Genomic DNA, 14,222 nt, shown 5'->3' on the forward strand with positions numbered 1-14,222 from the left:
GAAGACCTGAGTGCATGGGACAGCTAGGTGGAACAGTGGATAGAGCACTTGCCCTGGATTCAGGAGGACCTGAGTTCAAATCCGGCCTCAGACACTTGACACTTACTAGCTGTGTGACCTTGGGCAAGTCACTTAACCCTCATTGCCTCTCAAAAAAAAAAAAAAAAGAAGATGACCTGAGTACAAATTCTGCCTCACTCACTCACTAGCTATGTGACCCTGGGCAAGTCACTTAAGTCCTCTGAGTTTCTGTTTGCCCCAGTTTCCTCATCTGTAAAATGGGGATTGGGCAGCTAAGTGGTGCAGTGGAGTGGATAGAACAATGGGCCTAGAGTTAGAAAAACACAAGTTCAAATCTTACCTCAGACACTTACTAGCTTTGTGACCCTGAGCAAGTCACTTTACCCGTTTGCCTCAGTTTCTTCATTTGTAAAATTAACTGGGTAAGGAAATGGCAAAAATGCTCCAGTATCTTTGCCAAGAAAACTTGAAGAGTAGGACACGAGTGAAATGACTCAACAGCAACAAAACAATCAAATGGGGATAATAATAGCACCGAAGATCAAATGAAATAAAGTATATAAATGCTTTGAAAACTTTAAAGTGCTATATAAATGATAGCTATTATTACTGTCAAGGTTAAACATTAAAAAACAAACAAACCACTAAAGTTACTTAAGAGTTTGCAACTAATTTCCAATGTACTCTCTCTATGTATATACAGATATACACATGTACATAAATACACACATACAACCCTTTATAATGGCAAGACATTCTATTAACACGTTCTAAGGTCTATGATCTCTAAGGGGACAAAAAGGCTCTCTGTTACAGTATTTAAAATTCTTTACTTTCAGGATAATGTCAGCTTCTGTAAGAGTGTGAAATCTGTCTCTAAGATCTGTGGCCAAACCTTTTCAGGCTGCTGAGGGAAAAAGGCCTAGCTGTCAGAGGGCCAGAAAAGGATAAGGTCACCTGAGGGGAGGAGAATTAGGGCAGGGCCTAGCAGTAGGTAGAGTGTTCTGCCCCAAGCTAGGTGCCCAAGGGGCTAAGTGTTGTTACACTACAGTCTTGTTTCTAACAACTTTGGGAAAGGGGAACTAAAGAATTCAGCCCAGCCAGAATGAAGGATAATTTGATATATGAGATTTGTAATTTCACAACTGCTTTCAAAATTCAAATTTCACATGCAAAACTGGGAAAATGATTTAATTAATTAAAACTGTTCAGCATGATTAGGTGTGTGCTGATTTAAGAGACATATTTAAACAAATTTTAAGATTCATTTTCTGTTCAAAAGAGGCCCTTTTGTTGCTAAAAAAGAAGGAAATGAACATTAGTGCATAACATTTGTTAAGTGATACTACTAATCAGCTTACCATCATACTGTAGAAATCCATTCTCATCAATCTTAATCTCAGACTCTGGCTGGAACAAAATGAACATGAATATCAGAAGAAATATTAAGTGCAGCAGAAATGATAAAAAATTTAAAATAAAAAGTATCATCATTAGCGAATGATTCTGGTGATAACATTAAAACATAATGACTGATGAATTTTTAAAAATAAGACAACCAACCAGAAATGACTAATTCGCAGTGTCACCTAGTGGACGATCAGCTAAATGACCCGAAGCTACCTTCACCACAAAAGGCACAATGTTTAGCAATTGCTCTAAGAATTTAATAAACACTTGCTTTAAGATGCACCCCTATCCCCTAATAAAGTTTCTAAGAAGCTTTAAAGATACCTTAAAATAATCATCCTGTGAGATGACGCTGCAATTTGGGAGCTGTTTTTGGAGTTTTTTGGCCAGGGTCGTCTTCCCACCATTTGTCACACTGAACCAAAGATTTAAATAATAAAAAAAAAAGAATTAAGGAAAGAGAAGTCCATTTTGCATCCACAGCAACAACAGACATCTTTGTAGTGCTTTACATGCATTACTTCATTTGATCCTCACAACAGGCCTCAGAGGTCAGTGTTACGATTATTATTCTCATCTTACAAATGAGGAAACTGAGGCTGAAAGTGGTTAAATGATTTGCTTATATTCACATGTCTGGTAGGTGTCTGAAGTAGTATTTGACCTTAGGTTATCCTGGCTTTAACTCTGGCACTCTTACCTTTACACCATGACAGCCTTTAAAGTCAGTCAGTCTCTCAGTCTCTCTCTCTCTCTCTCTCTCTCTCTCTCTCTCTCTCTCTCACACACACACACCCACACACACCCACACCTCCCTCAACTAATTTATTCAACACTGATGGAGAGTGTCACACTTTTGTTTGTTTTTTTTGCAGGGCAATGAGGGTTAAGTGACTTGCCCAGGGTCACACAAAGTGTCAAGTGTCTGACGCTGGATTTGAACTCAGGTCCTTCTGAATCCAAGGCCAGTGCTTTATCCAATGCACCACCAAGCTGTCCCTCGAGTGTCATACTTTTGAGTGTGCCTGTCTGTAACCAGTGCTAGTTTATTCATGCAGTGTCTACCAAACACCTGGAAGATTTATGCAACATGACATATGTGGTATCCGACAGTGTTGACCTGTCAGCTAATATTTAATGTAGCCTGTAAGGGACCTAGCCTGTGACAGAGTCCAAACTCACAATACCTCTAGTGTGATCCTACTTAGATCCAAGGCAGCAAGGTAGTACAGCGATAGAGCACCAGGCCTGGAGTCAGAAAGATCTGAGTTCAAAGCTGACCTCAGATACTGTCTGTGTGACCTTGGGCAAGTCACATAATCCTGTTACCACAGTTTCCTGATTTGTAAAATGAGCTGGAGATGGAAATGGCAAACCACTCTATTATCTTTGCCAAGAAAGTTCCAAATGGGGATCACAAAGAATAAGACATGACTCAACAACAACAACAAAACTGAAATCCTATTGTCTGGTGATCTTACCTTTTTCTTGTTCTAAGATGGCTATCCCACCTTTTACAAGAAGCCTAACTAATAATTGCACAATTTACTTAAGACAAATAAGAATGAATGGAATTTTTAAAACAAATTGAATGCACAATGGAAAGAAAACAAAGAAGTCTATTCATAACAACAAACATATGGTATGTTTTTTGTGAAATCTATTTATTAGACTAATACTCATTGAATACATGCTAGGCAATATTGTGGTATGTGGTTGGGGATGATCCAAGGAAAGTTCTAAAGCCACTTTCCTCACCTGTTCAGTCCTTTGCCTTGAATTGGGAGACTGGGAACCCCCCCAACCCATCTTTTCTCAGGGAAAGGGTTCAGACGCCTTATCTATGGTCCTTCTGTCTGCTATTTGAAGATGCAGTATGTTCTCTTTTCTCTGACAATATATGCTTTCTGTAGGTGGTGCAGTCCACTGCTCTGTACATGGAGTACCTGCGTTCAAATCCTGCCTTGATACAGACTAGCTCTGTGACCCTGAGCAAGTCACTTTACCTTTTTCTTCTGTAAAACTGGGGGGTAATAAATAGCACCTACTTCACAGGGTTGTTGTAAGGATCAAACTATATAACATGTAAAGGCTCCCAAAACCTTAATAATAATGTTAATACTCTTGTTGTCTGAGAAGACAGTGCTTTCAACCTTCTGTCACCATAAAGGAGCCAGGTAGGCAAGATCCACTGCTGTTAAGGAGGGGCTACTACCAGGGTCCTTGAAACCAGAGCCCCAGCTGCCTTCAAGGAGAGGGACAATGGGGTGCTCTCCCTCCTCAGCCCTGCTGCTTATAATCACTGGCTTCCTTCACGATTTAGTTCAAGCATCACTCCTTGCAGGAAGCCTTTCCTGGGTCCCCCAGCTCTAGTGACTTCCTCACTAAGGTTACCTTCTATCCACTCTGTATGTTCCTTGTACATATTTATTTACATGCTGCCTCTCCATGAGAATGTGTTCCTTGAGGTTCGGGGCTATTTTTGCCCTTCTTTGTCTCCCTAGCACTTAGCACCGTACCTGGTGCATAATCAGGGCTTTAAAAAATGCTTTTTGACTTGACGGATCATTGCCAAGGACTAGGGCCTCTTCTGAAACATAATCTTCCCAACTGCCATTATCTCTGAGCTTGTGCTTCCATTACCTGAATAATTGATCAGCTAGCATTTTCCGGATCCTCTAGCTAGCAAGCAGTTCTCTTAATCCTTAATTTCAGAGTTGATCTCTGCCAAGGTGAAAACCCTTTCCCTTGCTATACCCTCATGCCTAGCTCAATCGGCCCCACTCCTACCCACAGTCCTTTGCCTTTTGGTTACCCTTTGTGACCTCCACTCCTCTACATACTACATCTCTTCCTCTCACACTCTTCATCTGCTGGTGCTCATGGAAACCAGAATCTCTTAGGGTGATACCGCATCCCTGGGCACCCTCTTCAGTCTTGGCTGTTCTTTTCATTTCCCCTGGAACACTGGGCCTCCCAAATCACCAACATCCTCAACTCCTATGACCTCCATCTCTACTCTTCCCTAGCTACCAACTACACAGGTCACATATCAGACATTAACAACCCCCTGCCCCCTGCAGAAAAACTATGCCACCTCTATAATCTTGAACTCTAAAGTTTTCAATATTTATAACCTACTGTCCTTCAATTTTTTTCCTGCCTTACTCCTAAACCAAGTATTTATCTTCACTTTGAGAGCCAGTTGTTCTTTCCATAGATGTTTTCTCAATCTATTATCCCTCCTTTGGGTCTTACTTTTAGTTCCTTTCTTTGTGTACTTCCATTGTTCACACTAGGCAATTTTTTAACCAGGGATCACCTCTTGACCTGAACTGCTGTATACTGCTGGAAGAAATTATGGAACTGTATGAATTGTGTCCATAGAGATTCATATCATCCAATCTTGACTGGGCTCTCCTGGCTACACTATGATCGTTTTATTCTTCCCTGCTTAACTTTCTATCACATTTTCCATAGCAGCTCTTCAATATCTTCTCTTCTCCCCTCTGACCCTAGCACAATTCTTATCCTCTATCTCTCAGCTGATGACCTTGCCTCCAACTTTTGCTGAATAAACCAGTCACCCACTGTGAGCTCCTCATTTCTCTTACTCTAGACTTCAGAACTTATTTTTTACCTGTCTTTTCCACCTCTCTCCTGTCTGAGGAGGTGACCCTTCTTCATTCAAAATTTACCAATCTACCAGTCTGCCTTGGATCTCAGACCTTCCCATTTCTTCCAAGAACTTCCTTTCACCAATCATGCCAAGATTCTCTTTCTCTCTGTTGCTCTTTCCTTGTCTCTCTGACTCTTCCCAGTCTATCGACTCCTTCCAGGGTACTCACAAACTCAGATCTCCTCCATTCTTACAAGGAAAAAGACTTCACTTGAATTTGCAACTCTCTCAAGCTATATTATCCTTACTTCATTTTAACATGATAAACTTTTAGAGAATGTCCTGTACTTTCTTTTCTACATTTCTTCAACTCTCATAGGCATCCCTTTCTATCTGCTTATTTGAGCACCAATCTAGTTCAGGACACCATCTCCACAATCAAATGTTTATTACATTTATTAAGTCCTCTCATGTGCCAGGCACTGTACTAAGTGCTAGAGACATAAAAAGGCAAAAGGCAGACCCTGCCCTCAAGGAGCTTATAATCTAATGCTCACTTGTACTGTTAAAATAGCTATATTACTATCCTCCCTTGCACCAGCCCCTCCCCACTCCAATTCATCCATCACAAAACAGATGATATAAAATATAATCCAAAATGTATAGGTCTGACTATATAAGTGCCCTCCTTAAAACCTTTCAGTGAGGGGCAGCTAGGTAGTACAGTGGATAAAGCACCAGCCCTGGATTCAGGAGGACCTGAGTTCAAATCCGGCCTCAGACACTTGACACCTACTAGTTGTGTGATACTGGGCAAGTCACTTAACCCTCATTGTCCCGAAAAAAGCAAAAAGCAAAACCCAAATACTTCTCTCTAGCATTCTCCTTTAAACTACAACAACAACAAACAAAAAACAAAACAAAATAAAAACATCAAAAAAAACCTTTCAGTTGTTCCCTATTTCCTCTAGGATAAAATACAAACTCCTGACCATGGCGTTTAAAGTTCTTTGTAGTCTGGCTCCAACCTATATTCTAGTCTTATTTCATAATTCTCTTTGTGTACCTTTTGTTCTAGCTAAAGTGGGCTCAATTTCCCCCAAATACATAATTTTATCTCTCATCTTTTTGCTTTCTTATGGGCTGTCTCCTATGTCTAGAATGCATTTGCTCCCCAGGCCTATCTCTTGGAAACCTTATCTTCCATCAAGGTTCAACTCAGGTGCCAATTCCTAGGTTTCCTATGCAAAGCTTTTTCTTATCTTCCTTTTTCCTAGTGCTCTCTCCTTCAAATTACCTTGTATCTCATGTATCTGTGTACTGAATAATATGTAAACTCATTGAAGGTGTTGAAAATGTTTCATTTTTGTCTTTGGGTTTCCAATGCCTAGCACAGTGCCTTTCATATGGTAGCTCTTTAATAAATATTTGTTGGATTCTGTGGATGAACTAAATGGAAGAAGTGGCTTTTAAATGATGATTTAGGGGAAGATTAATATTTTGACAGTTATGTGATGAGGGTTGGCACTCATGATAAAGAGAATGACAGAGAGAATGGTGAAGAGTCTTGAAAACATAAGGGTTCAACACAGAGTGCCCACATATAAAAGGACAGTAGGCAAAAAAGGTAGAAAGTTAGGTTAGGGTCAGATCATGGAAGGCCTGAATATCAGACTCAGAAGCAGAAAATGAGAATCATTGGATGCTCTGGAAGAGAAGAATGAAATAAGCAGGATAATATGTTTGAAAGATTAATCTGGCAGTTACCTCTGCAGGGAACTGGAGGGAGGTAAGGAGTGGAATCACAGAGACCAGGGAAAAGACTACTATAATAGTATAGTTTGGAGGTACTTAAGCACCTGAGCTAGAGAGATGAGAATGGAATGGAAGGGACAGGTATGAGAGACACTGCAACTGTAGATTAGTTCAGGCTTGAGCATTAATTGGATGTGTAGAGAAAAAGAAGAGTTCAAAGACATTTCAGAGGTTAAATCTACTTCCTATTGATTGTACTCGGTAATGATATAAAGAAAAATGTCTTTTTTTTTTTTAGTGAAGCAATTGGGGTTAAGTGACTTGCCCAGCGTCACACAGCTTAGTAAGTGTTAAGTGTTTGAGGCCGGATTTGAACTCAGGTACTCCTGATTCCAGGGCCCATGCTCTATCCACTTTGCCACCTAGCTGCCCCCGAAAAATGTCTTAAAGAAACATCATCATTGTTCAGGGGGCCTTCTTTCATTTAGCAATGGAGCAAGACAAAATTTGAGTATATACTAAGGAATGAGAAAAAGGGCAATGGTAGCAAAAGAAATATAATCTTTGTTAATGTAACCCAGAGTTGTTCCGGGCATCTTATCTGCACACCCGTATCTTTTGTACTAGGGCATACACGAGGAAGAGCTGAGATTGTTTCCAGTCACTAGATATCTAAAACTGGACATTACACAGAGGAAGAGACAGACTCTCTCCACCAAGTCTCCGAGGCTAGGGAGAAAGATATAAGAATTCACCATGAATTAAGAGAATATTCATTGTTCAGTGTACCACTTCCAGGGACAGACTTTTCCAACTCTCCCAACTTCTCCTTTCTAAACACTTTTAGCTGCTGTCATCCACCTTCTCCCTGTTCCTATTAGGTATTCAATCTCCTGTACTTCAGGTGCCCTGTGGCTTTTAGGGATTCCATAATTCTGTATGTTCTACTCAGGCCCATCTTTCTTGGACTGCCTGTTTTTAAAAATCACCTGTTTTCCCCCTCTACAGAAAACAGTTCTCTCAGCTAGTTAATTGTTCAGCGGAAAGCAATCTGATTGCTACTTACCCACTAATTCCAACAACAAATGCTTTCATAGCGTGCTTCCAAATTACTTCCGTTTTCTAAAATTAAATAAAAAATACATTGATGGAGATAATTTTTTAGAATAAAAAAATCACAAGATAAAATGAGCTAACTCAGGAAAAAATATTATATGAATTTCTGTCACTCGTGTAAGGATTTTTCAGTTATTGGTCATTCGATGCTGATATTGAACAACAGATTATCTTCTCTCAGATGTGCTCCAATGCTGTGTATTAACAACTAGTGTTGGCTAAGGTAATGCAAATGAGCCAATTCACTAACTAATTCATTTCTATAATTCACTAATTAATTTTTAAAAATCCACATGATGTATCCAGGGCTCAAAACAAATGATTTAAAACATTATTCATGCCAGTTTCTCCTTGTCAGAGATAGTTGAGGGCTGCTTTAATTTACCATAAACATATTTTTAGTTTTTGATGCTGGATCTCCTAATCTGGAGGCTGGAAGCATGGTGGCCAATCATAGGCTTGATCCCAATACTTATCAGCAGGGAAGATATTGCTGGCTCTGTTTTCTATCTGGGCCAATTTGTCCTTTCAGTTCCCAGAGCTTAATGTATTAATGTGTAACTTACTGCAGGCACCTGATTGGCTTAGCCCATTACAGCTCAGCCCTCTCAAACTCCTTGGTAGCAGTGGATTAAATGTGTGCACCATCATGCTCACCTGGAGTTTGGTTCTTTCAGTAAACCTAGTCGAGTCTAACCTGGCCAATTTATTCAACCAAGGGACTGCACCAGGTGGAAGAATGTTCTGAACCTAGACCTTCTTTCTCTATAGCCTGGTTCTCAACTCTGGTGTGGCTATTGCTGTCAGCCAGTTAGCAAGCATATAGTAAGTGCTCACAGGCAAAAGCCAGGCACGTGGCTCCTATTCTAACAAGGGAGAAAACACGCAAACAACTTTGTATGTACAAGATAAATATAGAATAGATCTAAGGTAATCTCAGAGGGAAAGGAGGAATAAGGGTGGAAAAGATCCTATGTAGAAGGTAGGATTTGAGCTTCATCTTAAAGGAAGCCAGGAGTTGAAGGTGAGCGAGAGAATTACAAGCATACAAGACACAGAGAGGATTAAGCATAAGAGGACAAGAAAGGTAGATTGAGCTCATAGTTAGGGGTACATAAAAGCGGGCAGTGCAACAGATCTAAAACAGAATTCGTTACCTTTCCTCAAAAATCCTCATGTCCCGAGTATTGTGATAACCAAGTTTGTGTCTTTGTACAAGCTTTCACCCTTGCCTGAAATATGCTCCCTCCTCAGCTCAACTTCTTATAATCCTTAGCTTCATTTTCCTATGGCATTATTTGGAGGTTTTTTGGAGCGATTCTGTTGTGAGTTCCAAGAGCTTACTGCCTTTTCTCCACCACCTTGGCTCTGCCTTAGCTTCATTTTAAGTGTAAATTTACTTGTCTTGTCCAATGGAAAGCCCGTACCCTCCCACTTTTCAAGTTACTTTGTTTTTACTCATCTGGGTTGTATCCCTTAGGGAAAGGGGATCTTTTATGTTTTATTGTTATACCCCTGGTAACCAGGATGGTGCTTTGGACATAAGGAGGAATTTAATAGGTGCTGATTGAATTGAAGGAGTCACTTATCTAGTAATTGCAAGTGTATATACACATACAACATTTTTATTACTTATATTGTACTCATGTATTCTGCACATATGTAAACTATTGGCCAAATCCATACCTCATGGATACATGGTGTGCTCTGATTTGAGGGGAGCAGGAATGGACCTTTGCTGCCAAAATATCTCCCTTATCTGATACAGCTGTCTGCATTCCCATCATTATAGGCTGACTTCTTTTCTTTCTTTCTTTCTTTCTTTCTTTCTTTCTTTCTTTCTTTCTTTCTTTCTTTCTTTCTTTCTTTCTTTCTTTCTTTCTTTCTTTCTTTCTTTCTTTCTTTCTTTCTTTTGCAGGGGAATGAGGGTTAAGTGACTTGTCCAGGGTCACACAGCTAGTGTCAAGTGTCTGAGGTGGGATTTGAACTCAGGTCCTCCTGAATCCAGGGCCAGTGCTTTATCCACCTAGCTGCCCCATAGGCTTACTTCTTTAGGTTAAACATTACCATCTTTTTAGAATTCTTTTTTTTTTTTAAACTTCAGCTTTCCTTTGAAGAAATGACAGTGAGTCCACTAACATTTAATGGTATAATTCATCTTCCAGATGCTTTGAGGGAAGAGGCAATTTTGTGTGTGTGTGTGTGTGTGTGTGTGTGTGTGAGAGAGAGAGAGAGAGAGAGAGAGAGAGAGAGAGAGAGAGAGAGAGAGAGAGAGAGAGAGAGAGAGAGAGAGAGAGAGAGAGAGATCGAGAACACTCACTGGACTGGGAGAAGCCCCCAAAGAATACAAAAAGGACTGAGGATCAGGAAAGGGGCTAAAGACAAACTTCGCCTATATCACAATTGTTGCCTAAGGCTTTTTGTGAAAGTTTTAAGAAAAAGCTTCTTAGACTGTCATAGTTTGGAAACAGAGTTTCAATTAGAGATATGAAATCCAACGGGATACTAAGAAGCTGGTTTTTCTTTAGTGTTTCGAAACATTCAGGAATCTTTATGCCAGACTTTCTGAAGTCATGAGTCTTAAATTCTATTTTCATTTCTTTGACTTCAGGGCCTCCTCAAAGAGTTGTTCTATTGTATATGCCTATTAAACATAATTATATATTTGTAAATATATACACATGTATACTAGAACAAATAAGCATATGCACCTATGGATATAGTCATAAATACCCATACAAGCCTCTAATGTGAATGAAATTTAATTTTGAGAATTTTTTTTAAAAGATTACTTGAAGATAGTCACAGACACATTGGGATGTCAAAAACATCCCCAGGGAAATAAACCATTCACCATCTTCAGGAAGCAGAGACTTGATCTGGGTCATTGGTGTATCATCAGGTCCTTAAATACTTTTAATGAAGCTGGAGTTCTAATTAGGAATATTCCCAAACGTTCCTCTAAGACACTGCTTAATGTTAAGAGCCAGACAGAATCGAGAAGGAGAAGAGAACCTTTTGAGAGAGCAAGAGTGAAATTGATATGTATTTACATGCATTGAGTAATAATAATATTTAGGTAGACCAAAAAAAGCTAAATGCACTATTCTCTTACTATGTCCTGGGGCATCTAACTGCCCCCAAACGAGTCCAAAATTAGTTGTACTAAATTTATAGCACCCATGGGGGTTGAAACACCTTGCATACAGCTGAGAAGTGATAGAACTGATGGTGATCTTGGAGTAGTCACAGAGAACAGGATCTAGTAATTGCTAATATATTCTTGTACTTATTTTTAATATTTGTCTTCTACTTTGTATATATGTTTAGTACTGGGTAAATCCACACCTCATGGGTAGACAGTGAACTCTGATATGAAGGGACTTGCTGCCCAAATGTCTCTTTGTCACTGTCTATAATCATACCATTACAGACTGACATTACAGTACTGGAAAAAGGCAAATGCTTCACTTTTTTGGGGGGGGGGGCGGGGCAATGGGGGTTAAGTGACTTGCCCAGGGTCACACAGCTAGTAAGTGTCAAGTGTCTGAGGCCAGATTTGAACTCAGGTACTCCTGAATCCAGGGCCAGCGCTTTAACCATTGCTCCATCTAGCTGCCCCCAAATGCTTCACTTTTAAGAAAGGGGAAAATGGTGGATTCTTTGAACTCAGTCAATCAATATTAAGCACCTACTATGCACCAGGCACCTTGCTAAGCACTGGGAATACAAAGAAAGATAAAAGACAGTCCCTGCTCTCAAGGAAGTCACAATTCTGAAGAGGGAGGCAAAATGCAAACAATTAACTACAAACAAACTATTGACAGGATACTACAAACAGATGTCCTTAATGATGAGTCCCAGCAAAATTTTAGAAAAAAAAATATGACATATAATTTGTGAGCACAGGAGACAGCTGTTGTGTAGTGGAAAGAACCCTGGATTAGGAGTGAAAGGATCAGGGCTTGAATCTTGGCAGTCATCATTTCCTAGCTCTGTGATCTTGGTCAAGTTGGGTAATTTCTCTAAATTGTGTAATACACACATATACATACATATGTAAACACAAAATAGGTAACCTTAGGCACTAGCGATTGTGACCAGCAAAGATATCCTGTACAAGGTCCTGTTTGAGCTGGGTCCTAAAGTAAACTAGAGATTCCAAGAGTTGGAGATGGGGACGGAGGACAGCCATTGCCAAGAAATGGAAATGAGAGACATACCGCTGCCTGTGAAATGCAGCAAGAAATTCAGGGTAGCTGGACCCCACAGTGTATGGAGAAGAGTCATGTGCAATAATCCTGGATGGAACCAAGTTCTGAAGGCTTTTAAATCCTCTTTGATGATTTAGCTTCATATACTAACAGGATGAGAAAGGGCTGATGACTTCAAGCCAGCACAGGCTCACTCTTTCCAAGTTTCTTATAGTCATCTCTCCTCTACAGATTTTATATTCAATTGTTGTTGTTCTTCAGTTGTGTCCTACCCTTTATGACCCCATTTGAAATTTTCTTGGCAAAGATAATGGAGTGGGTTGTAATTTTCTTCTCCAGATGAGGAAACTGAGGCAAACAGGATTATGTGATTTGCCAGTAATGTCTGAGGTAAGATTTGAACTCAGGAAGTCGAGTCTTCCTGACTCAAAGCCCAGCACTCAATGCACTGTGCTGCCTGGTATTGTATTATATTACATCATACCCAGCTACAGTGGCTTAATCTCTGTTCCTCTCACCTGACACTCCATCTGCCAACAGTGCCTCTGCAATGGAATGCTCTCTTTCTTCACCTCTACCTCTTGGTTTTCCTGGCTTTCTTCAAGACCTGGCTAAAACCCCACCTTATGTGTGAGGCTTTTTCCAGTGTTCCCTGCTACTGGTGCCATCCCCTCTGAGATTACGTTCCTTCAACTTGGTATGTAAGTAGCTATTTTTTTTATTGTTTAGAATTTTATTTTCCAAATTACATGTAAAAGCAAATTTTGACATCAATTTTTTAAAATTTTGTGTTCCAACTTCTCTTGCTCTCTCCCTTCCCACCCCCCCACCCCAAGAACTCAAGCAATTCAATGTAAATTATACATGAGTAGTCATGGAAAACATCTCTACATTAGCTAGGTTGTGAGAGAAAACAGATAAAAACAACAGATTAAGGAGTTGTCAAAAAAAAATGTGTTTCAGTCTGTTTTCAGATACCATCAGTTCTTTCTCTGTAGGCATATTGCAATTTTCATTGCCTTGCTGAAAATATCCAAGTGCTTCCCAGCAGATCATCTTACACTATTGCTGTTATTTTGTATATAGTACATTTCTCTCTGCCTCAGTTCACGTGGGTCTTTCCAGGTTTTTCTGATAGCATCCTGTTTATCATAACTTTTATATAGTACCTTAAACTTGATAAAGTATTTTCTTCACAAGAGCCCAGCAGAGTGGGTACCATACATTTTGCCATTGTAGTCAATCATCATAACTATTTCCCTCCATCCTATTCCCCTCCAGTGATATTTACTCTATTTTCTATCTTATTTTGCCCTATTCCTCCTCAAAAGTGTTTTGCTACTAACTACCCCCACCCCCACTCTACCCTCCCTTCATTCAACCTTCCCTCCTTATCCTCTTCCCCTCCTGCTTTTCCTGTAGGGTTAAATAGATTACTTCTCTCAATTGGGTGTATATGTTATTCCCTCCTTGAGCCCACTCTGATAAGGTTAAGGTCTTTGAGCTAATTCTGTTTTCTTAAATTTTTCTTCTTCCCTCCCACCTCAACTCTCCCTATGAAATCAAGCAATTCAATATATATCATACATGTGCTGTTGTGCAGAACATTTTCACCTTCCTTAAAAGTGTTTCGCTTTTTATAGCTCCCTCCCCCAAACTTCCCTTTCTTCCTTCCCCTCTTCTCCCACCCACTTTTCCACAGGGCAAAAACATATTACCACACCCACTTGAGTATGTGTATTATTCCTTCTTTGAGCCAATTTTGATGATAGTAAGGTTCAGTCACTGCCCTATTCCTTCCCCCTCTTCCCCTCCCCTCCATAAGCTTTTTTCTTGTTTCCTTCATGTGAGCTACCTCTCCCCAGTCCACCTCTCCCCTTCCTCCTCCCCCAGTGCATTCCTCCTACCCCTCAACCCTATTTTAAAGATGTCATCATGGGTTAGCTAGGTGGCACAGTGAACAATGCACCAGCCCTGGGCCCAGGAGGTCCCAAGCCCAAATCTGGCCCCAGACATAGGACACCCCACCCTGTTTGCCCCACAAAGAACAAGGATAAACAAAAAAATAAATGCTTTACAGATATCAT

General features: G+C 40.1%; 1 protein-coding gene across 5 annotated transcripts in view; it reads right to left on the bottom strand.

Moving 5' to 3' along the window:
• The window catches only part of NMRK1 (nicotinamide riboside kinase 1), a 37,738-nt gene that overhangs the window by 19,272 nt on the left and 4,244 nt on the right, over positions 1-14,222 (bottom strand). For all 5 annotated transcript variants that reach the window (XM_043975980.1, XM_043975976.1, XM_043975978.1 and 2 more), the window contains exons 2-4: positions 7,872-7,927; positions 1,756-1,846; positions 1,383-1,431 (exon numbers count right to left, since the gene is read on the bottom strand). In XM_043975980.1, the coding sequence (XP_043831915.1) occupies positions 1,383-1,431; positions 1,756-1,846; positions 7,872-7,900 (169 nt within the window). In that variant the 5' untranslated portion in view covers positions 7,901-7,927. The remainder of the gene's footprint in view (positions 1-1,382; positions 1,432-1,755; positions 1,847-7,871; positions 7,928-14,222) is intronic.

The sequence above is a fragment of the Dromiciops gliroides genome, chromosome 1 (genome assembly GCF_019393635.1).
Source record: "Dromiciops gliroides isolate mDroGli1 chromosome 1, mDroGli1.pri, whole genome shotgun sequence".
NCBI lineage: Eukaryota > Metazoa > Chordata > Mammalia > Microbiotheria > Microbiotheriidae > Dromiciops > Dromiciops gliroides.